Here is a 21961-nt window from a genome sequence, read left to right as displayed (position 1 = left end):
TGACTCACACTATTATGACATTTCAGTATATAGTGTGCGGGAACAGCGCCTTCAGATCACTCCTGTTTGTATAATGGCGATCGCCATTTTTTTTTTTTTCCTTGTCTTCCTTCCCTAAGCGCGCGCGTCTTGTGGGGCGGGCCAGCATGTCAGCCAATCCCAGACACACACACAGCTAAGTGGACTTTTAGCCAGAGAAGCAACGGCATGTGTGATAGGATGTCCATGTCACATGTCCCTGCATTATAAAAACGAGTATCTGCCCGTCCGGACGCCATTATCTCTTCTGCGTCCTTGGTGTCAGACATCACTGGCGCAGCTCCGTCCTTTGTCCTATCGCCGATACTGCTGTATGCGCTCCATACACAGCGCTGGACAGCTTAGGGATAGCACTTTCTATTAGTCCTTTTAAGGGCTCGTACCGGCAGGGTCAGAGCCATAGGTGACAGGTCCTGAAAACAGAGACAGCGTCTGTGTAGCTAAGGTCAGGGATTTCCTCGCTGCATTTCCCCATTAGGAGGGATAGAAAGGCAGGCTTCCTTTCCTCTACCCAGAGCCCCACAATCCTGGCACTGTACCCTCCTGTCCTCTGCACACTCCAACTCATTATAACTAAGCCATTATACTAGCAAACATTGAGTGTACCTAGTGGCATCCTAAACGTGGCTATTGGACTTCTGTATAGTCCCAGTAGTGCACAGATATTTGCAGCACGTCTGCCTGCATTGCACACTCCAACTCATTATAACTAAGCCATTATACTAGCAAACACTGAGTGAACTTAGTGTCATCCTAAACGTGGCTGTTGGACTTCTGTATAGTCCCAGTAGTGCAAAGATATTTGCAGCACGTCTGCCTGCATTGCACACTCCAACTCATTATAACTAAGCCATTATACTAGCAAACACTGAGTGAACTTAGTGTCATCCTAAACGTGGCTATTGGACTTCTGTATAGTCCCAGTAGTGCACAGATATTTGCAGCACGTCTGCCTGCATTGCACACTCCAACTGATAGTTACTAAACCATTATACTTGCAATTTATGCTGCCAGTTTAAGGGCCGTAGTTGCATTATCAGGGATATTTATTCTTTATTATTCTGCTGTTAATAAAGCTAGACCACTGCTGCAATCTACACCACCTCTCAATTTTTACTACCACATTTTCAGTGCACAATCTTGTCGCAATCAACATGAGTGGCAAAATGACAGATGCTGGTGGAAAGGGGAAGAGGCGTGGTGGAAAAGGAAGAAAAGGGTTTGTCCGTGGGGAAGGTGGCAAAGCAAAAGTAAGATGTCTACTACTTACCGTGGACAATCCGATGTGCTCCCTATTTTACGGACACGAACAACAGGAACAAAGGTAGATGATGGCCAAAAAAGGAAAATGCTTGAATGGATCTCAAGTGGTCCAACAAGTGCCCTCTCAGCCACTTCAAGTACCGCATCCAAAAAACACCAGTCCTCTGAGTTGTCATCCCAATCAAACTTGCTTTCTCCCAGCTCTGAAGTCTCCATCAGCCCTGCACAGTATGGTGGAACTGAGATGGCTGAGTCTGCAGAGCTGTTCAGTCACACTATAGCCTGGGAATCAGAGGTCTGCTCCCTAGCTACAGTGAGTACAGAACAGGAAATGGTCTGCAGTGATGCCCAGAACCTTTGTGACTCTGATTCAGGCCGTGAGGACCAAGTTTCTGAGCATAATGTTGACCCTTTGTCACAAGCTGTAACACCTGTGGTTATAGACAATGAGGAACATACTGATGAAGATGAGACGCAGATACCCGATTGGGATGACAATTAAATATTCGGTCAGGGCAAGAAGAGGCTCGGTCTGAGGGGGAGGGGAGTGCAAACACAACAATTGATGAGGAAGTTCTAGATCCCACCTACTGTCAACCCACAGTCAGGCACTCGAGGAGGTCAACAGAGGTGGTGGAGGAGGATGCAACTGATGACGAAGTTACCTTGCGCCTTCCTGGACAGAGTCGGAGAACTGGTAGCACGTCTACAACTGCATCCTCAGCCACCACTCTGCCTCTGAGCACTAGTCGGGGTGGATCAACAGGTTGCATGCCCTCTAAGCCTTGCCTAGCCTGGTCCTTTTTTGACATAGCAAAAGATCGCCCAAATTATGTGATCTGTAAAATTTGTCATGGTTCTCTTAGTAGAGGTCAAAACCTCAGCAGTTTGACAACTTCTTCCATGAATCGTCACATGAATAAATATCATATGTCCCGGTGGGAAGCTCACCGTACTGCAATGCGGCCTAGCGGAGCGAACCATCCACCGCCTGCCCCTTCCAGTGCATCCGCGCGCTCTTCATCTTCTAGGACTGTGGGGACAGCTGTCACACCTGTTTTTCCACGCACAACTTCCACCACTGTAACCGCAACAGGCAGTTTGCTTGGTAGATCGTCAGTTGGTTTGGAAGGGGAAACAAGTGAGTGTGTACAGCTCTCTCAGACATCGATAGCACCAACGTTGGATGAAGGTAACATCATGTCTCCGCCTGCACTTTCCTCACAAACCTGCATTTTTCCAGGGACACTCTACTCAACACCGTCTACACACAGCAGCCAGATCTCTGTCCCTCAGATGTGGTCAAATAAAAGGCCACTTCCTGCGACCCATGACAAAGCTAAGAGGTTGACTCAATCCCTCTGTAAGCTCTTGGCTACCGAAATGCTGCCTTTCCGCCTAGTGGACACACAGGATTTTAGAGACCTTATGTCTGTCGCTGTGCCCCAGTACCAGATGCCTAGTCGCCACTACTTCTCTACGAAAGGTGTGCCCGCGCTACACCAGCATGTCGCACACAACATCACCGCTTCCTTGAGAAACTCTGTGTGTGAACGGGTGCATTTCACCACCGATACTTGGACCAGTAAGCATGGACAGGGACGTTACATGTCGCTGACTGGGCACTGGGTAACTATGGTGATAGATGGTAAAGGGTCTGCTGCACAAGTCTTGCTGTCCCCACGACTTGTGTGTCAATCCTCTGTCTGTCCAAGTTCCGCCACTGCTTCTGCCTCCTCCACCTCATCTGGGTCCTCCACCTCTGCCCCAAGCCTGCCTGGTCAGGCCACCAGCGTTCTCACTGCTCAGAAGGAATCACGCACCCCTCATTACTATGCTGGCAGCAGAGCGCAACGGCATCAGGCCGTCTTTAGCTTGACATGTCTTGGGAATAAGAGTCACACAGCTGAGGAGTTGTGGTCAGCTCTGCGGTCCGAGTTTAATAAATGGTTGTCTCCACTCAACCTGCAGCCTGGTAAGGCCGTGTGCGACAATGCTGCAAACCTGGGTGCGGCCCTTCGCCTGGGCAAGGTGACACACGTACCTTGTATGGCTCACGTGTTGAACCTTGTCGTCCAGCAATTTTTAACACACTATCCCGGCCTAGATGGCCTTCTGAACAGGGCACGAAAACTGTCTGCTCACTTCCACCGTTCAAGCGCCGCAGCTGAGCGACTTGCATCGCTCCAGAAGTCTTTCGGCCTGCCGGTTCATCGCCTGAAATGCGATGTGGCGACACGCTGGAATTCAACTCTCCACATGTTACAGCGACTGTGGCAGCACCGCCGAGCCCTGGTGCAATACGTCATGACGTATAGCCTGGGCCAACGAGATGCAGAGGTGGGGCAGATCACCCTGATGGAGTGGTCTCAGATCAAGGACCTATGCACCCTTCTGCACAGTTTCGACATGGCGACGAATATGTTTAGCGCTGACAATGCCATTATCAGCATGACAATTCCAGTCATTTACATGCTGGAGCACACGCTAAACACTATTCGGAGTCAGGGGGTGGGACAACAGGAAGGGGAGGAACTACAGGAGGATTCATATGCGCAAGACACAACAACATCACCAAGGTCCAGACGTTCATCATCACCAACGCGGCAGGCATGGGACCATGGGGGACAGGGATCAACAAGGGCGCATGGTAGCAGGCTAAATGTTGAGGAAGGTGCAGGAGAACATGAAGAAATGGAGGACGAACTGTCCATGGACATGGAAGACTTAGCGGATGAGGGAGACCTTGGTCAAATTTCAGTTGAAAGAGGTTGGGGGGAGATGTCAGAGGAAGAAAGAACGGGTAGCACCTCTATGCCACAAACACAGCGTGGACTTGGTCCGCATGGCTGCGCAAGACACATGAGTGCCTTCTTGTTGCACTACCTCCAACATGACCCTCGTATTGTCAAAATTAGAAGTAATGATGACTACTGGATTGCCACACTATTAGATCCCCGGTACAAGTCCAAATTTTGTGACATAATTCCAGCCATAGAAAGGGACGCACGTATGCAGGAGTATCAGCAGAAGCTGTTACTCGATCTTAGCTCGGCTTTTACACCAAACAACCGTGGAGGTGCAGGGAGTGATTCTCCCAGTTGTAACTTGACAAACATGGGACGGTCTCGTCATCTTCAACAGTCTACCCGTACCAGTAGGACCGTATCTGGTGCTGGTAACAGCAATTTTATGGAATCTTTTCATAATTTTTTTAGACCCTCCTTTGCAAGGCCAGCAGAGACAACAAGTCTGACACATAGTCAACGGCTGGAGAGGATGATACAGGAGTATCTCCAAATGAACATCGATGAAATGACTTTGCAAATGGAGCCTTGCTCCTTTTGGGCTTCAAATCTAGAAAAATGGCCAGAGCTCTCCAGTTACGCCTTGGAGATTTTGTCGTGTCCAGCTGCCAGCGTTGTCTCTGAACGTGTCTTCAGTGCTGCTGGGTGTGTGCTGACAGATAAGCGCACGCGTCTGTCCAGTGACAATGTGGACAGACTGACGTTCATCAAAATGAACAAGTCATGGATCCAGAAGGAATTTACTACCTCTGTGTCATCCTGGGGAGAGTAAATGCTTGTGGATTTGGAATGTGCTTGATGCAAATCAAAACATCCTGTTTGCAACTAGGGCACAAGTGCTGCCACTGATAAGGTGTCTGAGTGGGGCCCAATTTTTGGAAAAAAAGGGAGACTCCGCTTGGAGTAACCCTTGCTTGCTGTGTTTTTTAAAAATGATCCAAGATGAACAGAGCTGGGATCAGGAAAGACTTTGCTACCTACCCCGGTGTCATCCTGGGGACGGTTAAGAATAGCGTATTTTTGAATGTGCTTGATGCAAATCTAGTTGTGAATTGTACAACTGGGGCACAACTGCTGCCACTGAAGGGGTGGGTGTGTGTGGGGCCCAATTTTTGGAAAAAAGGAAGACTCCGCTTGGAGTAACCCTTGCTTACATTGTTTTTAAAAGAAGCCAAGATGAACAGAGCTGGGATCAGGAAAGACTTTGCTACCTACCCCGGTGTCATCCTGGGGACGGTTAAGAATAGCGTATTTTTGAATGTGCTTGATGCAAATCTAGCTGTGAATTGTACAACTGGGGCACAACTGCTGCCACTGAAGGGGTGGGTGTGTGGGGCACATTTTTTGGAAAAAAGGGAGGCTCCGCTTGGAGTAACCCTTGCTTACATTGTTTTTTAAAAATAATCCAAGATGAACAGAGCTGGGGTCAGGAAAGACTTTGCTACCAACCCCAGTGTCATCCTGGGGACGGTTAAGAATAGCGTATTTTTGAATGTGCTTGATGCAAATCTAGCTGTGAAGTGTACAACTAGGGCACAAGTGCTGCCACTGAATGGGTGGGTGTGTGTGGGGCCCAATTTTTGGAAAAAAAGGGAGACTCCGCTTGGAGTCACCTTGCGGTGTTTTACATGATTTTAGAAGGGCGTGCCATGCCTATATCTGTGTGTCCTCCTCTTTTTCCTTGTCCAGCTGTTTTGTTTTCGCATGAGTATATGTCCTTGTCACTTTCCCATGTGTTTGTGTTCTGTTGTGAGTTGTTTGTCACCTTTTGGACACCTTTGAGGGTGTTTTCTAGGTGTTTTTATGTGTTTGTGATTGCCTGCCATTGTTTCCTATGCAGTTCGAGTTCGGTTCGTTGAACGTTCGACGAGCCGAACTCGAACGGGACGTCCGTTCGGCGAACCGACCTCGAGCCGAACCGCGAACGGTTCGCTCATCTCTAGTAAGGAGTTGGGAGGGGAACAGCGGAACTAGGTATCGGGACAAGATCAGATTAGACATTTACGGGAACCAGAGACATGCACTGCAAAACAGGAACTATTACTGCCGGCGTTACGGGTGAAACAGCTCCCAGATAGAGTGGAGCAATGAAAAGAACGAAGCTCCAAAGAACAGTCCCCTCCCACACCACGCAGGAATCGACTGGGAACCAGGGGAAAAATATGAGGCCCAGCATAGGGCAGGAGAGCAGAGCATCGCTGAGCAGTATCATGACATTTATAGCCTGTTTTCCCTGCCTGGCCATAAAGTTTAAGGCTATGTGCCCACAGGATCTTGTTTCTGCGGATTTTGCTGAGGAAAACCTGCGGATTTTTCTGGATTTTCCAGATAAATCTGCAGGTTTTAGCATGTACAGTCACTCCCCATGTTATCCTATGAGACATGGGGAGTGCTGTGTCCACGCTGCGGAAAGTGCAGCTGCTGACCATGCTGCGGATGTAGGCATCCGCATGTATAATTGCATGTCAATTATTCATGCGTAATTACCTGCGGATGTCCCGGCCCTCCGCTATGGAGATAAGAGGCCGGGACGTCCGCAGGTAAGCCGCATGAATCCCTGCATGTTTCCCGCAGCTATTCCGCTGTAATCTTGCAGCTAAAAATAGCTGCGGACGCCGGCGGGCAGCTGCGGGAAACATGCGCTCGTACCTGCGTATACATCCGCAGGTACGAGCGCCCATGGGCACATAGCCTAAGACTATGTTCCCTCTTCACTCTTGCCTTCACTAATACTGATAGAAAAGAGGGGGAAGCAGAGAGAGACCTCACAACTTTTGAAGAAGCAGTCACATAGATAAGAGACTTACAGACATTGGCAGCAGCAAAATCTTAGAAATAAATTTAATGAAAACTATTTAGAAAGTTGCTCAAATTTGCATTTAAGGAGTAAATTAATTTTATACAAAATAAGTGTGATGGTATGCATTGCCTTTAAACATGTCTTATGAAGAGAAAACCACAATGGTCCTTGAAGGATATTTCACATTTTGGTTTTCGGACTATTTTTAATTTTTAACCTTTGGTATATTTTTATATGCTCTGGTTCAAAATGTTGGCAAAAAGCTAGAAATGGAAAAACCTCAATAGAATTGTAAACTTCCGACCTCCACATTGGGCCCAGACCTCAAAAGCACATTTGAAAATTGGTTTCCAGGAAAGCAGCGCGTTATAACAACTGCTTCAGTTCCAATTCAGCTATGCATTTCCAAGTCATAAAAGCTAATACCTTCACCAGCTCTGGATTCATGCTCTTCTCCAGGCTTTCCATGATGTTATCCGATTTCCCAGCACCGCCACCCTCATCATCTGTGTAATAGAGGAAAGCAGATGTGAGTAGCAGAACTCCATCAAATTCCCTTAGCTCAGCATCAGTCTTGGATGTACATTGTTTTAGTTTACTCTCTATGTTTGATGCCATGTTTCCACTCCTCTATAATTCTCTAGTCTAAATGTGCAAAATTGCTAGTCAAAAACGTGAACAATGTATTTTTAACCATATTCTAATATCAGGTATTTATTTTTATAAGAAATAACTTGAGCTGGGAAACAAAAGTATGATAATTAGAGATGAGCGGACCCATGGAAGTTCGGTTCGGCGGGATCAGCCGGACTTTTGAGAAAGTTCGGTTTGAGACCTGGACTTGCCCTGAACCCCAATGAAAGTCACTAATTGCGCAAATTGGGTCTCCACTCACATACAGGCAGCCATAAACAGATCACTTTCGGGGACAGGTGGATGGGGTTTTTCCATTATTTTTGGTTTGGTGCACATCCAAACACGCTGTTGTTACCCCCAGTGTGATCCGATCAAACACTGAAAGCAGCTCCCACTGGGCTGAGCACCAAGCGTTCCCGAGCACAGCGATGCTCGATCAAGTGGTTAAAGCACCTGAACTCCTAACCCGAACTCTGGTTTTTTTTGTAAAGACTATGTTCGGTACAAATACCAAGCCTTGGGTTTGCTCATCTCTTACGATAGTCCTTCCAGAGTAAGCTCAATGGGACTACTTATAGATGAAGAACTAAACCCAGAAAGAAATAACAGTAAATAATATTAACTGACTAAAACAAATTGGGTTTTCTACAATTCCTGAAATAAACTGTCTTGAAAAAAGTCTTGCATGCTTAAGTCATTCCAAGAACATTTATTCGTGACCATATGCTGCCTCCAATTACACCAACGCCAGACTCGTCTTGCTAATCAACCAAATATAGGACAAGAAAGCAATGGGAACATTCCCTTACACCAGATGAAGACTCATCATGTCTTTAGGAAATAGGCAGTCATGATCTTCATTTACTGAATAAGACTGGGTCTTATATACAGCCCTGCAGACACTTCATTATCAGGACTGTTGTAGGCTCCTAGAAATATACTATTACTTGTTAAGAAGTGCATAGCTCCTAAAGCGAATGCCTGCCCTTAGAAACAATTTTTTTTTATGCCATCTAAATATAATCAAAGTGTTATGCATATATATATATACAACGCTGGCCAAAAGTATTGGCACCCCTGCATTTCTGTCGGATAATACTCTGTTTCTTCCTGAAAATGATTGCAATCACACATTTTTTGGTATTATTATCTTCATTTATTTTGCTTGCAATGAAAAACCACAAAAAAGAATGAATCAAAAATCAAATCATTGATCTTTTCACATAAAATTCCAAAAATGGCCCGGACAAAAGTATTGGCACCCTCAGCCTAATACTTGGTTGCACAACCTTTAACCAAAATAACTGCGAACAACCGCTTCCGGTAACCATCAATGAGTTTCTTACAATGCTCTGCTGGAATTTTAGACCATTCTTCTTTGGCAAACTGCTCCAGGTCCCTGAGATTTGAAGGGCGCCTTCTCCAAACTGCCATTTTGAGATCTCTCCACAGGTGTTCTATGGGATTCAGGTCTGGACTCATTGCTGGTCATTTTAGTAGTCTCCAGTGCTTTCTCTCAAACCATTTTCTAGTGCTTTTTGTAGTGTGTTTTGGTTCATTGTCCTGCTGGAAGACCCATGACCTCTGAGGGAGACCCAGTTTTCTCACACTGGGCCCTACATTATGCTGCAAAATTTGTTGGTAGTCTTCAGACTTCATAATGCCATGCACACGGTCAAGCAGTCCAGTGCCAGAGGCAGCAAAGCAACCCCAAAACATCAGGGAACCTCCGCCATGTTTGACTGTAGGGACCGTGTTCTTTTCTTTGCATGCCTCATTTTTTCCCTGTAAACTCTATGTTGATGCCTTTTCCCAAAAAGCTCTACTTTTGTCTCATCTGACCAGAGAACATTCTTCCAAAACGTTTCAGGCTTTCTCAGGTAAGTTTTGGCAAACTCCAGCCTGGATTTTTTGTGAAAAGGCATCAACATAGAGTTTACAGGAAAAAAAGAGGCATTCAAAGAAAAGAACACGGTCCCTAAAGTTAAACATGTCGGAGGTTCCCTGATGTTTTGGGGTTGCTTTGCTGCCTCTGGCACTGTACTGCTTGACCATGTGCATGGCATTATGAAGTCTGAAGACTACCAACAAATTTTGCAGCATAATGTAGGGCACAATTTGAGAAAGCTGGGTCTCCCTCAGAGGTCATGGGTCTTCCAGCAGGACAATAAACCAAAACACACTACAAAAAGCACTAGAAAATGGTTTGAGAGAAAGCACTGGAGACTACTAAAGTGGCCAGCAATGAGTCCAGACCTGAACCCCATAGAACACCTGTGGAGAGATCTCAAAATGGCAGTTTGGAGAAGGCACCCTTCAAATCTCAGGGACCTGGAGCAGTTTGCCAAAGAAGAATGGTCTAAAATTCCAGCAGAACATTGTAAGAAACTCATTGATGGTTACCGGAAGCAGTTGTTCGCAGTTATTTTGGCTAAAGGTTGTGCAGCCAAGTATTAGGCTGCGGGTGCCAATACTTTTGTCCGGGCCATTTTTGGAGTTTTATGTGAAATAATCAATGATTTGATTTTTGGTTCATTCTTTTTTGTGTTTTTTCATTGCAAGCAAAATAAATGAAGATAATAATACCAAAAAAATGTGTGATTGCAATCATTTTCAGGAAGAAACTGAGTATTATCTGACAGAATTGCAGGGGTGCCAATACTTTTGGCCAGCACTGTATATATATATATATATATTGTGACAATGTGGGCCCCAAGTGTATGTGGGCCACACATCAGGTAGCGGGATTAAAGCACGCCAGAGTAATTGGTCTCTTTAACAGACCATCTGGTTTATTAACAGGTCCATAAACCATATCAGGTCACATAACATAAAGATGCCGTTCGTTGGCTTTCTCCTCAAAGACCAACACATAATATAAAGTCCACACACTTTTGGACTGCCACCCATGTGTCACTGACCCTTGTCAGTATCCAGACCCCAGGTCCAATCCCAGTTACCTTCCTCTTAAGGTGGCTAGTGTCCTTTCCAGGTTCCCCCTGGCTCCAGCCACATGGCTTTACACATGGACCTAAAAGCCCCTTCCTTCAGAAGAAGGTCTCCGGAGGAGTGCAAAACACCCTGCTTCTGCTCTCTCCATCTCCAGCGCACACACACTGGAAGTCTAGAGCCAGTCTCTCCCTAGACTGCCCTCGACACTCTCCACCCAGGTTCAGAGACAGGATTGCTTTAACCCCTGGAGCCACACCCACAGGTGGTAAGGAGTGTGTAATCAGCATCACACACCCTTCCATGGCTCTGCATGAATGCAATCCTGTGGAACCACAGGTCCCAGCCAGTTTCACATTGCAGAGCACCCACGCTTCTGCAAAACATACCGGCCTTTTGTAATACAGCCGGTTGATACCTCACATACCCTCCCCCTCTGTTCAAACCCGTAGGGGAGAACACTTGCCAATGACCTGGGGCCGCGATACAGGGCATCCCCGCTGCCATGCCCCACCAGTCGAGAGGGCCATCCAAGAGCAGTAGTCCCTGAGGCATCGCCCGACACTGTCACCAAACCCTGTCTGGTCAACCTAGGGTTAAAGGACGTCCCATTTCCAGACCGTTCTCTCCCTGACCCCCTCCCAGGGTCACCGTAGTAGAGAGACATGTCCCCAGTCAAACCTACAGTCTTGTCCGAACCTAGGCTTTCTCGAGTACCCCCAAGGCTACTGTCGGGAACTCTAAGCTCATAGCGGCCACTATCTACCGTACATCGTAGGTTACCACTCTGTCGGCGATTCCTTTTATCGCGCGTCTGAACTACTGGACCGACACGCCATCTTCCACTTCTTTCCCCTGAACAACGGGTGGAAGACGGCTGCTGTCCCCCACACAGTTGGCGAAGCTGCTCCTTAATTTTCAGGTTTTCTTGCCACAACCGCTCCATGTCACGTACATGGTGTACCCGATATTCAATAAGGCTTCGAATGGTTCCAAGACTCTCTACAGTCCCGACACAGACAAACGGAACCATACCAGCTTCCCTGGGTATCTTGCTCTCATTAGCAGCAGGGATTCTTAATCTCACCAATCCCGACTTATTCACCATGTCTTGCATGACTCGTCCGGTTTTTCCAATGACTCTCCCCACCAGAGCCCGGGGTACTTGGACAATATCTTCCGCCAGACTTTGCGCTTTCCTTTTATACTCTAGCTGTCTAGTGGCTTCTTCCTTTTGCAGTTGGGCCTGCCACTTCATACGAACACATCTGAAGTGCATGTCCTTTAGAATAGCCACCCGCTGCCCAGTAATTTTACTGGTAGACAATATCACTAACTGTTCAGCCCCTGGGGTACAGTAGACCTCACACGCTTCCACAGCTCTCTTAAATTCGTCATGCATGCACCCGGTGGCACACGCTTCTCTTAAGTCCTCAGGTATATCCACCATGCACTTGACTACAGAAGTCTCATTCATCCCTGCCACATGCTTGTCAAGTTTAGCTTCCAGAGTTAGCTCTCTTTGGGCCTCCCCTGCTTCAACAAGTTTGGTCAGGAGTGACACTCGCTGCTCCATCTGCTCCAAGTCTCCCTGGGACTTGGACTGGTACTCTGCCAAGCGACTTCGGAGCTCAGCCACTTCTTTCTCCAGCTCCCTTACTCGACTCTCAGTAGCCTGCCTAAGAAGTATCTCTTGTTGCAGATGGTCTTTGCTCATCCTCTTGAATGAGTCTTCACTTGCGGACCTCTCTGGTCTATGACACACTATTTCTGAGGCTTCTTCCACCTCAGCTTCAGAACATTTGGGTTTCTTACTCTTCTTACCCACGACCTTCTCTATATCCTCCATCATGGTTTTACCAAGCAGGTCAGGCAGGCTCCCAGTCCTGGATGAGACCTCTGGTCCAGGCTTCACCTCCTCAGAGGCTCTCTTCACTTCAGCGCCAGCTGTTTCTTGGTTCTTCACTGCATTATCTTCCACTTCCTCTGGGGTCTCTGCAGTGTCACCCTCAGCCTGGGTGTCACACCCTTCAACATGGCACTCTGTTCCTTTTAGAGATTTGGGGCTAAATTCGCTGTCATCCACCCCAGCACTTGGTAGTTCACCAGTCTGCTCACCACGACTGTTGGGGATTATTCCTTCCCCCACACTCTCTAGGATTCCATTTCCTATACCATTCTCGCCTGACAGACTATCAACTTCACACTTTGAAATCATAGGGACCACCACCATTACGTCCTTGGTTGGCTCCTTCTCTGCACTTGCAGCGCGCTGATTTCTGTCGTCACAATGTGTCAGTTCAATCTCTGATTCCTCAGTCTTTTGTAGGATATCACCGTCTGACTCCACCGTAGCAGGTGTTATTAGCACCATGTCTTTATTAATCAGGCATGTCACTTTCTCTGCACCCTCAGACGGCCTACACTGTGCCCCCTCTCGGCGCTTATTACGTCTTCGGCGTCGGGAGGAAGTTTTGCCCTTCTCGCCCATCTGTACCACACTGTACTCGTTTGTCACCTTACTAGAGTCAGTGTCTTTACTGGAGTCATCATCGCTCCCCCTGGTATCCTGGACTATCATGTCCCCACTTAACCAGATATCTGCCTCCCTTTCTGGAGCTACCCCGTTTTTAACGGTCACACTATCGGTTATTCCCTTAGTCCTTATGTCACTAAGTTGGGTCCGTCCATCATTTTCTTTGGTCACCCCTAACTTAGGACAGTCAATTTTAGGAGGTGCTATCTCCTCCTTACCACACATAACTGCACAACAAGGACCCCTTTTCACCTCCCAATGTGGTGGGGTTTCCTTTGGGCTGTTCCGGCTCTTACACAAGCAACCGTATACGTCCCCCTGCTTCCACAAGTGCACAAATAATTTAGAGTCCCAACCTATAATAATTGGGTGCAGTAAATCTGAGACTACACCAACATCATGAGAACCACTGTCCCAGGCTGTCTTAATGACCACGCTGGAGACCGGGTATTCTGTCTCATTACTGTGGGTGCAGCCGACGTGGATCTTCCTTCCAGGAATCAAGTGGACATCAGAGGTGGCCCTCACCAGGGTCACCAAGCTCCTTGAGTCTACGACTCCTGTTACAGATTCCCCATCCACTTCCACGGAACACAGACGTGGCTTCTCGTCGGATGGGTGGTCTATATTGCAAACAGGACACTTAAGGCATGAACACTGTTGTCCCTGGCTACAGTCCATCTGCACCACTTCACCCTTGGATTTGGGATGCTCCGCTCTCTTTTGGGGGACCACCCCTTTCTGGGACTCCACCCCCTTATGGGCAACCACCCCTTTATGGGACTCCACCCCCTTATGGGCAACCACCCCTTTATGGGACTCCACCCCCTTATGGGCAACCACCCCTTTATGGGACTCCACCCCCTTTTGGGCAACCACCCCTTTTTGGGACTCCGCCCCCTTTTGGGCAACCACCTCGTTCTGGGACTCCGCCCCCTTTTGGGCAACCACCCCTTTTTGGGACTCCGCCCCCTTTTGGGCAACCACCCCTTTTTGGGACTCCGCCCCCTCTGCTGTCACTGGACCTCCAGGCACATGCTGTTGGTGCTGCTGGCTCTGCAGCAGCTGGTTCAGGAGCTCCTCCATGCTGCAATGAAAAGAGGAACAGGAGGGGCGCTCCAATGGGTAATACCCGGTGGTCAAAGACAGGGGGGGGGTTAGAGAACCACTAACCTTTCCGGGTTGTACTGCCCGTACAACCAGGATCTCCAGCCTGTGGTGTATCACTGCTCACCAAGCAGGGCCTTGCAATTCCGGCTGGCCTGGAACCTCCAGTCGCTGGACTCTCGCCACTGCAGCACGGGTCCCCAACGACCTGCTGATTCACCACCAGGTGCTTGAGAGCGCTGTCCCTGTTCGTGGACCCGCCGATCCACCGCCAGCTGCTTGAGTGCGCAGACAATTTTCGTGGACCCGCCGATCCACCGCAAACCGCTTCAAAAAAAATTTCGTGGACCCGCCGATCCACCGCAAGCAGTCCGTATCCACAGGAATATGTCCTAGGCCGTTGCCCTTAGCAACCAGGCTGCGTTGCCCCTAGCAACCAGGCCATATGCCCGCATTCTCCACCATAATGTGACAATGTGGGCCCCAAGTGTATGTGGGCCACACATCAGGTAGCGGGATTAAAGCACGCCAGAGTAATTGGTCTCTTTAACAGACCATCTGGTTTATTAACAGGTCCATAAACCATATCAGGTCACATAACATAAAGATGCCGTTCGTTGGCTTTCTCCTCAAAGACCAACACATAATATAAAGTCCACACACTTTTGGACTGCCACCCATGTGTCACTGACCCTTGTCAGTATCCAGACCCCAGGTCCAATCCCAGTTACCTTCCTCTTAAGGTGGCTAGTGTCCTTTCCAGGTTCCCCCTGGCTCCAGCCACATGGCTTTACACATGGACCTAAAAGCCCCTTCCTTCAGAAGAAGGTCTCCGGAGGAGTGCAAAACACCCTGCTTCTGCTCTCTCCATCTCCAGCACACACACTGGAAGTCTAGAGCCAGTCTCTCCCTAGACTGCCCTCGACACTCTCCACCCAGGTTCAGAGACAGGATTGCTTTAACCCCTGGAGCCACACCCACAGGTGGTAAGGAGTGTGTAATCAGCATCACACACCCTTCCATGGCTCTGCATGAATGCAATCCTGTGGAACCACAGGTCCCAGCCAGTTTCACATTGCAGAGCACCCACGCTTCTGCAAAACATACCGGCCTTTTGTAATACAGCCGGTTGATACCTCACAATATATATATATATATATATATAATATATATATATATATACATACACTGTATATGTATTATATGTATATACTGTGTATATACAGTACAGACCAAAAGTTTGGACACACCTTCTCATTCAAAGAGTTTTCTTTATTTTCATGATTCTGAAAATTGTAGATTCACATTGAAGGCCTAAAAACTATAAACTAACACATGTGGAATGAAATACTTAACAAAAAATTGTGAAACAACTGAAAATATGTCTTATATTCTAGGTTCTTCAAAGTAGTCACCTTTTTCTTTCATTACTGCTTTGCACACTCTTCAAATTGTCTCTCCAGGAAAGGAGACAAACTCTAGCGCCACCTATTGGAAGTAGCAATCCTAAAAGTCAAACTTGGCCTTTTAACAAGCCTTTTCATATGACCTAGGATATATGCCAGATCAGAATCCCAATTTGCAGACACGGTGTTTCGGGGTGATTGCCCCTCATCAGTGCAAAGTGTGGGTATTTGATCTGGCTTATGAGAAGCTATGTGGGGACCACAAGGGAAGACTATTCTCCTTATGGAGACCTGACAAACCAGTCTGGCTGTCAGTGGAGAGGGGACTTATAGCTGCAATGCCCCTCTGGGAATTATTCAAATTGTCTCTCCAGGAAAGGAGACAAACTCTAGCGCCACCTATTGGAAGTAGCAATCCTAAAAGTCAAAACTGGCCTTTTAACAAGCCTTTTCATATGACCTAGGATATATGCCAGATCAGAATCCCAATTTGCAGACACGGTTTTTCGGGGTGATTGCCCCTCATCAGTACAAAGTGTGTTGACATTCTCTTGATGAGCTTCAAGAGGTAGTCACCGGAAATGGTCTACCAACAGTCTTAAAGGAGTTCCCAGAGATGCTTAGCACTTGTTGGCCCTTTTGCCTTCACTCTGCGGTCTAGCTCACCCCAAACCATCTCGATTGTGTTCAGGTCTGGTGACTGTGGAGGCCAGGTCATCTGGCGTAGCACCCCATTACTCTCTTTCTTAGTCAAATAGCCCTTGCATAGCCTAGAGGTGTGTTTGGGGTCATTTTCCTGTTGATAAATAAATGATGGTCCAACTAAACGCAAACCGGATGCAATAGCATGCCGCTGCAAGATGCTGTGGTAGCCATGCTGGTTCAGTATGCCTTCAATTTTGAATAAATCCACAACAGTGTCACCAGCAAAGCACCCCCACACCATCACACCTCCTCCTCCATGCTTCACGATGGGAACCAGGCATGTAGAGTCGATCCGTTCACCTTTTCTGGGTCGCACAAAGACACAGTGGTTGGAGCCAAAGATCTCTAATTTGTACTCATCAGACCAAAGCACAGATTTCCACTGGTCTAATGTCCATTCCTTGTGTTCTTTAGCCCAAAAAAGTCTCTTCTACTTGTTGCCTGTCCTTAGCAGTGGTTTCCTAGCAGCTATTTTACCATGAAGGCCTGCTGCACAAAGTCTCCTCTTAACAGCTGTTCTTGAGATGTGTCTGTTGCTAGAACTCTGTGTGGCATTGACCTGGTCTCTAATCTGAGCTGCTGTTAACCTGCGATTTCTGAGGCTGGTGACTCGGATAAACTTATCCTCCGCAGCAGAGGTGACTCTTGGTCTTCCTTTCCTGGGGCGGTCATCATGTGAGCCAGTTTATTTGTAGCGTTTGATGGTTTTTGCCACTGCACTTGGGGACACTTTCAAAGTTTTCCCAATTTTTTGGATTGACTGACCTTCATTTCTTAAAGTAATGATGGCCACTCGTTTTTCTTTACTTAGCTGCTTTTTTTTCTTGCCATAATACAAATTCTAACAGTCTATTCAGTAGGACTATCAGCTGTGTATCCACCAAACGTCTGCACAACACAACTGATGGTCCCAACCCCATTTATAAGGCAAGAAATCCCACTTATTAAACCTGACAGGGCACACCTGTGAAGTGAAAACCATTTCCGGTGACTACCTCTTGAAGCTCATCAAGAGAATGCCAAGAGTGTGCAAAGCAGTAATCAAAGCAAAAGGTGGCTACTTTGAATAACCTAGAATAGAAGACATATTTTCAGTTGTTTCACCGTTTTTTGTTAAGTATTTCATTCCACATGTGTTAATTCATAGCTTTGATGCCTTCAATGTGAATCTACAATTTTCAGAGTCATGAAAATAAAGAAAACTCTTTAAATGAGAAGGTGTGTCCAAACCTTTAGTGTGTATATATATATATATATATATATATATATATATATATATAATATATATATATATATACTAGCTGTACTACCCAGCTTCACTCGGGTTAATAACTGCTGTTAACAAAATAGAATGTACTAACAAAAATGTATTCTGCACACATAAACCACAAAACAAATAGATATAAATGTAATTATAATGTCTGTCTCCCCCTCTGTATATATCTCTCTGTCTCTCTCTATCTCTTTGTCTGTCTGTCTCTTTCCCTGTCTGTCTCTGACTGTCTCTGTCTCTTTCTCCGTCTGTCTCAATCTCTTTCCCTGTCTGTCTATCTATCTCTGTCACTTTCCCTGACTATCTCTTTCCCTGTCTGTCTGTTTCCCTCTCTTTCCCTGTCTGTCTCTTTCCCTCTCTTTCCCTGTCTGTCTCTTTCCCTCTCTCTTTCCCTGTGTCTGTCTCTTTACTTGTCTTTGTCTGTCTCTTACCCTGTCTGTCTCTTTCCCTCTCTTTCCCTGTCTGTCTCTGTCTCTTTGTCTGTGTGTCTCTTTGTGTCTGTCTCTTACCCTGTCTGTCTGTTTCTTACCCTGTCTGTGTCTGCCTCTTTCCCTGTCTGTGTCTGTCTCTTTCCCTGGCTGCAGTGTGACACGCCAACATTCCATATAGGGGCATGGCTGCGCATTCTTCTGAAGTTCTGGCTGCACTGTGGCTCCCAGGTCCATTCGCTTTAATAGAGGAAGTTTTTTTGGTGAATAACTGTAAAGCGCGGGGTTAAAATTTCCCCTCAAAACATAGCCTATGACGCTCTCAGGGTCCAGAAGTGTGAGTGTGCAAAATTTTGTGGCTGCAGCTGCGACGGTGCAGATGCCAATCCCGGACATACATACATACACACATACAGCTTTATATATTACAGTTAGGTCCAGAAATATTTGGACAGTGACACAATTTTCGCGAGTTGGGCTCTGCATGCCACCACATTGGATTTGAAATGAAACCTCTACAACAGAATTCAAGTGCAGATGGTAACGTTTAATTTGAAGGTTTGAACAAAAATATCTGATAGAAATTGTAGGAATTGCACACATTTCTTTACAAACACTCCACATTTTAGGAGGTCAAAAGTAATTGGACAAATAAACCAAACCCAAACAAAATATTTTTATTTTCAATATTTTGTTGCGAATCCTTTGGAGGCAATCACTGCCTTAAGTCTGGAACCCATGGACATCACCAAACGCTGGGTTTCCTCCTTCTTAATGCTTTGCCAGGCCTTTACAGCCGCAGCCTTTCAGGTCTTGCTTGTTTGCGGTTTGGATGTGAAAACTCTCATATTGCAGCTGGGAGTGTGCACTTTCAGCCCATATTATATATATAATTGTATTTCTGAACATGTTTTTGTAAACAGCTAAAATAACAAAACTTGTGTCACTGTCCAAATATTTCTGGCCCTGACTGTATATATGTTCAGAAATACAATTATATATATAATATGGGCTGAAAGTGCACACTCCCAGCTGCAATATGAGAGTTTTCACATCCAAATCGGAGAAAGGGTTTAGGAATCATAGCTCTGTAATGCATAGCCTCCTCTTTTTCAAGGGACCAAAAGTATTTGGACAAGGGACTCTAAGGGCTGCAATTAACTCTGAAGGCGTCTCCCTCGTTAACCTGTAATCAATGAAGTAGTTAAAAGGTCTGGGGTTGATTACAGGTGTGTGGTTTTGCATTTGGAAGCTGTTGCTGTGACCAGACAACATGCGGTCTAAGGAACTCTCAATTGAGGTGAAGCAGAACATCCTGAGGCTGAAAAAAAAGAAAAAATCCATCAGAGAGATAGCAGACATGCTTGAAGTAGCAAAATCAACAGTCGTGTACATTCTGAGAAAAAAGGAATTGACTGGTGAGCTTGGGAACTCAAAAAGGCCTGGGCGTCCACGGATGACAACAGTGGTGGATGATCGCCGCATACTTTCTTTGGTGAAGAAGAAGCCGTTCACAACATCAACTGAAGTCCAGAACACTCTCAGTGAAGTAGGTGTATCTGTCTCTAAGTCAACAGTAAAGAGAAGACTCCATGAAAGTAAATACAAAGGGTTCACATCTAGATGCAAACCATTCATCAATTCCAAAAATAGACAGGCCAGAGTTACATTTGCTGAAAAACACCTCATGAAGCCAGCCCAGTTCTGGAAAAGTATTCTATGGACAGATGAGACAAAGATCAACCTGTACCAGAATGATGGGAAGAAAAAAGTTTGGAGAAGAAAGGGAACGGCACATGATCCAAGGCACACCACATCCTCTGTAAAACATGGTGGAGGCAACGTGATGGCATGGGCATGCATGGCTTTCAATGGCACTGGGTCACTTGTGTTTATTGATGACATAACAGCAGACAAGAGTAGCCGGATGAATTCTGAAGTGTACCGGGATATACTTTCAGCCCAGATTCAGCCAAATGCCGCAAAGTTGATCGGACGGCGCTTCATAGTACAGATGGACAATGACCCCAAGCATACAGCCAAAGCTACCCAGGAGTTCATGAGTGCAAAAAAGTGAAACATTCTGCAATGGCCAAGTCAATCACCAGATCTTAACCCAATTGAGCATGCATTTCACTTGCTCAAATCCAGACTTAAGACGGAAAGACCCACAAACAAGCAAGACCTGAAGGCTGCGGCTGTAAAGGCCTGGCAAAGCATTAAGAAGGAGGAAACCCAGCGTTTCGTGATGTCCATGGGTTCCAGACTTCAGGCAGTGATTGCCTCCAAAGGATTCGCAACAAAATATTGAAAATAAAAATATTTTGTTTGGGTTTGGTTTATTTGTCCAATTACGTTTGACCTCCTAAAATGTGGAGTGTTTGTAAAGAAATGTGTACAATTCCTACAATTTCTATCAGATATTTTTGTCCAAACCTTCAAATTAAACGTTACAATCTGCACTTGAATTCTGTTGTAGAGGTTTCATTTCAAATCCAATGTGGTGGCATGCAGAGCCCAACTCGCGAAAATTGTGTCACTGTCCAAATATTTCTGGACCTAACTGTATATATATATATATATATATATATATATAATTAAAGAGGCTGTCCCCCTACTGCCGATAAGCTGTTCTTGGTCCCGGCCGCGGCAGCAGGCAGTCGGAAATGCCCCGTCTTCTGATAGTGGCCGCGGCCGGGTACTGCACATCCGCCACCTATTGATCTGAATAGGAGGCAGATGTGCAGGACCCAGCCGCGGCCACTATCAGAAGACGGGTCAGCTCCAGAACAGCATTTCCGGCTGCCTGCTGCCTCCACCGGTACCGATAACAGCTGTTTGGCGGGGGTGCGGGTTGTTAGACCCCGGCCAATCAGACATTGACCCATCCTAAGGACAGGCCATCCATGTAAAAGTAGTGGACAGCCCATTTAATGGGGCTGTCCACTACTGGAAAACACATTACTGATTTGTTTATAGGCTTGTAGTATTGTCAATACGACTGCAGTGATTGGCTGCAGCGGTGATGTGTGCTGTGTTTATAATTTTAAACATGTGCAACAATATGGAGAGAAAACATTTTTTAATGGAAAACTACTTTAGGTGTGTTGTTAAACTAGACAAACCCTTTAATTATGCTTTGATTTAAGGCATAAACTTTGATTTTAGTTATTGAACATATTGAATGGGGAAGAAAGAAGGGAATTTTGTTTACTTACCGTAAATTCCTTTTCTTCTAGCTCCAATTGGGAGACCCAGACAATTGGGTGTATAGCTACTGCCTCCGGAGGCCACACAAAGTACTACACTTAAAAGTGTAAGGCCCCTCCCCTTCTGGCTATACACCCCCCCGTGGGATCACGGGCTCCTCAGTTTTAGTGCAAAAGCAAGAAGGAGGAAAGCCAATAACTGTTTTAAATACAAATTCAACCCGAGAAACAACCTCGGAGAACTGAACTGTTCAACATGAACAACATGTGCACCCGAAAAAAACAAATTTCCTAAGAAAACAGGGCGGGTGCTGGGTCTCCCAATTGGAGCTAGAAGAAAAGGAATTTACGGTAAGTAAACAAAATTCCCTTCTTCTTTGTCGCTCCTAATTGGGAGACCCAGACAATTGGGACGTCCAAAAGCAGTCCCTGGGTGGGTAAAAGAATACCTCGTGATAGGGCCGTCAAACAGCCCTTTCCTACAGGTGAGCCACCGCCGCCTGAAGGACTTGTCTACCTAGGCCGGCATCCGCCGAAGCGTAGGTATGCACCTGATAATGCTTGGTAAAAGTGTGCAGACTCGACCAGGTAGCCGCCTGGCACACCTGCTGAGCCGTAGCCTGGTGCCGTAATGCCCAGGACGCACCCACGGCTCTGGTAGAATGGGCTTTCAGTCCTGATGGAATCGGAAGCCCAGCAGAACGGTAGGTGTGAAGAATTGGTTCCTTGATCCAACGCGCAAGGGTGGATTTGGAAGCTTGCGACCCTTTACGCTGACCAGCGACAAGGACAAAGAGTGCATC

The 21961-nt window shown here is 46.5% G+C and overlaps 1 protein-coding gene across 4 annotated transcripts in view; it reads right to left on the bottom strand.

The window, feature by feature from the left end:
- DOCK11 (dedicator of cytokinesis 11) overlaps positions 1–21961 on the bottom strand; it is a 449693-nt gene that overhangs the window by 312860 nt on the left and 114872 nt on the right. For all 4 annotated transcript variants that reach the window (XM_075323721.1, XM_075323722.1, XM_075323724.1 and 1 more), the window contains exon 9: positions 7336–7415. In XM_075323721.1, coding sequence (XP_075179836.1) covers positions 7336–7415 — 80 coding nt within the window. The remainder of the gene's footprint in view (positions 1–7335; positions 7416–21961) is intronic.

This window comes from Anomaloglossus baeobatrachus, chromosome 9 (genome assembly GCF_048569485.1).
Source record: "Anomaloglossus baeobatrachus isolate aAnoBae1 chromosome 9, aAnoBae1.hap1, whole genome shotgun sequence".
NCBI classification, from domain to species: Eukaryota; Metazoa; Chordata; class Amphibia; order Anura; family Aromobatidae; genus Anomaloglossus; species Anomaloglossus baeobatrachus.
Note: the sequence above shows the minus strand (reverse complement) of the source record. Positions and strands in the feature narration are given on the sequence as shown.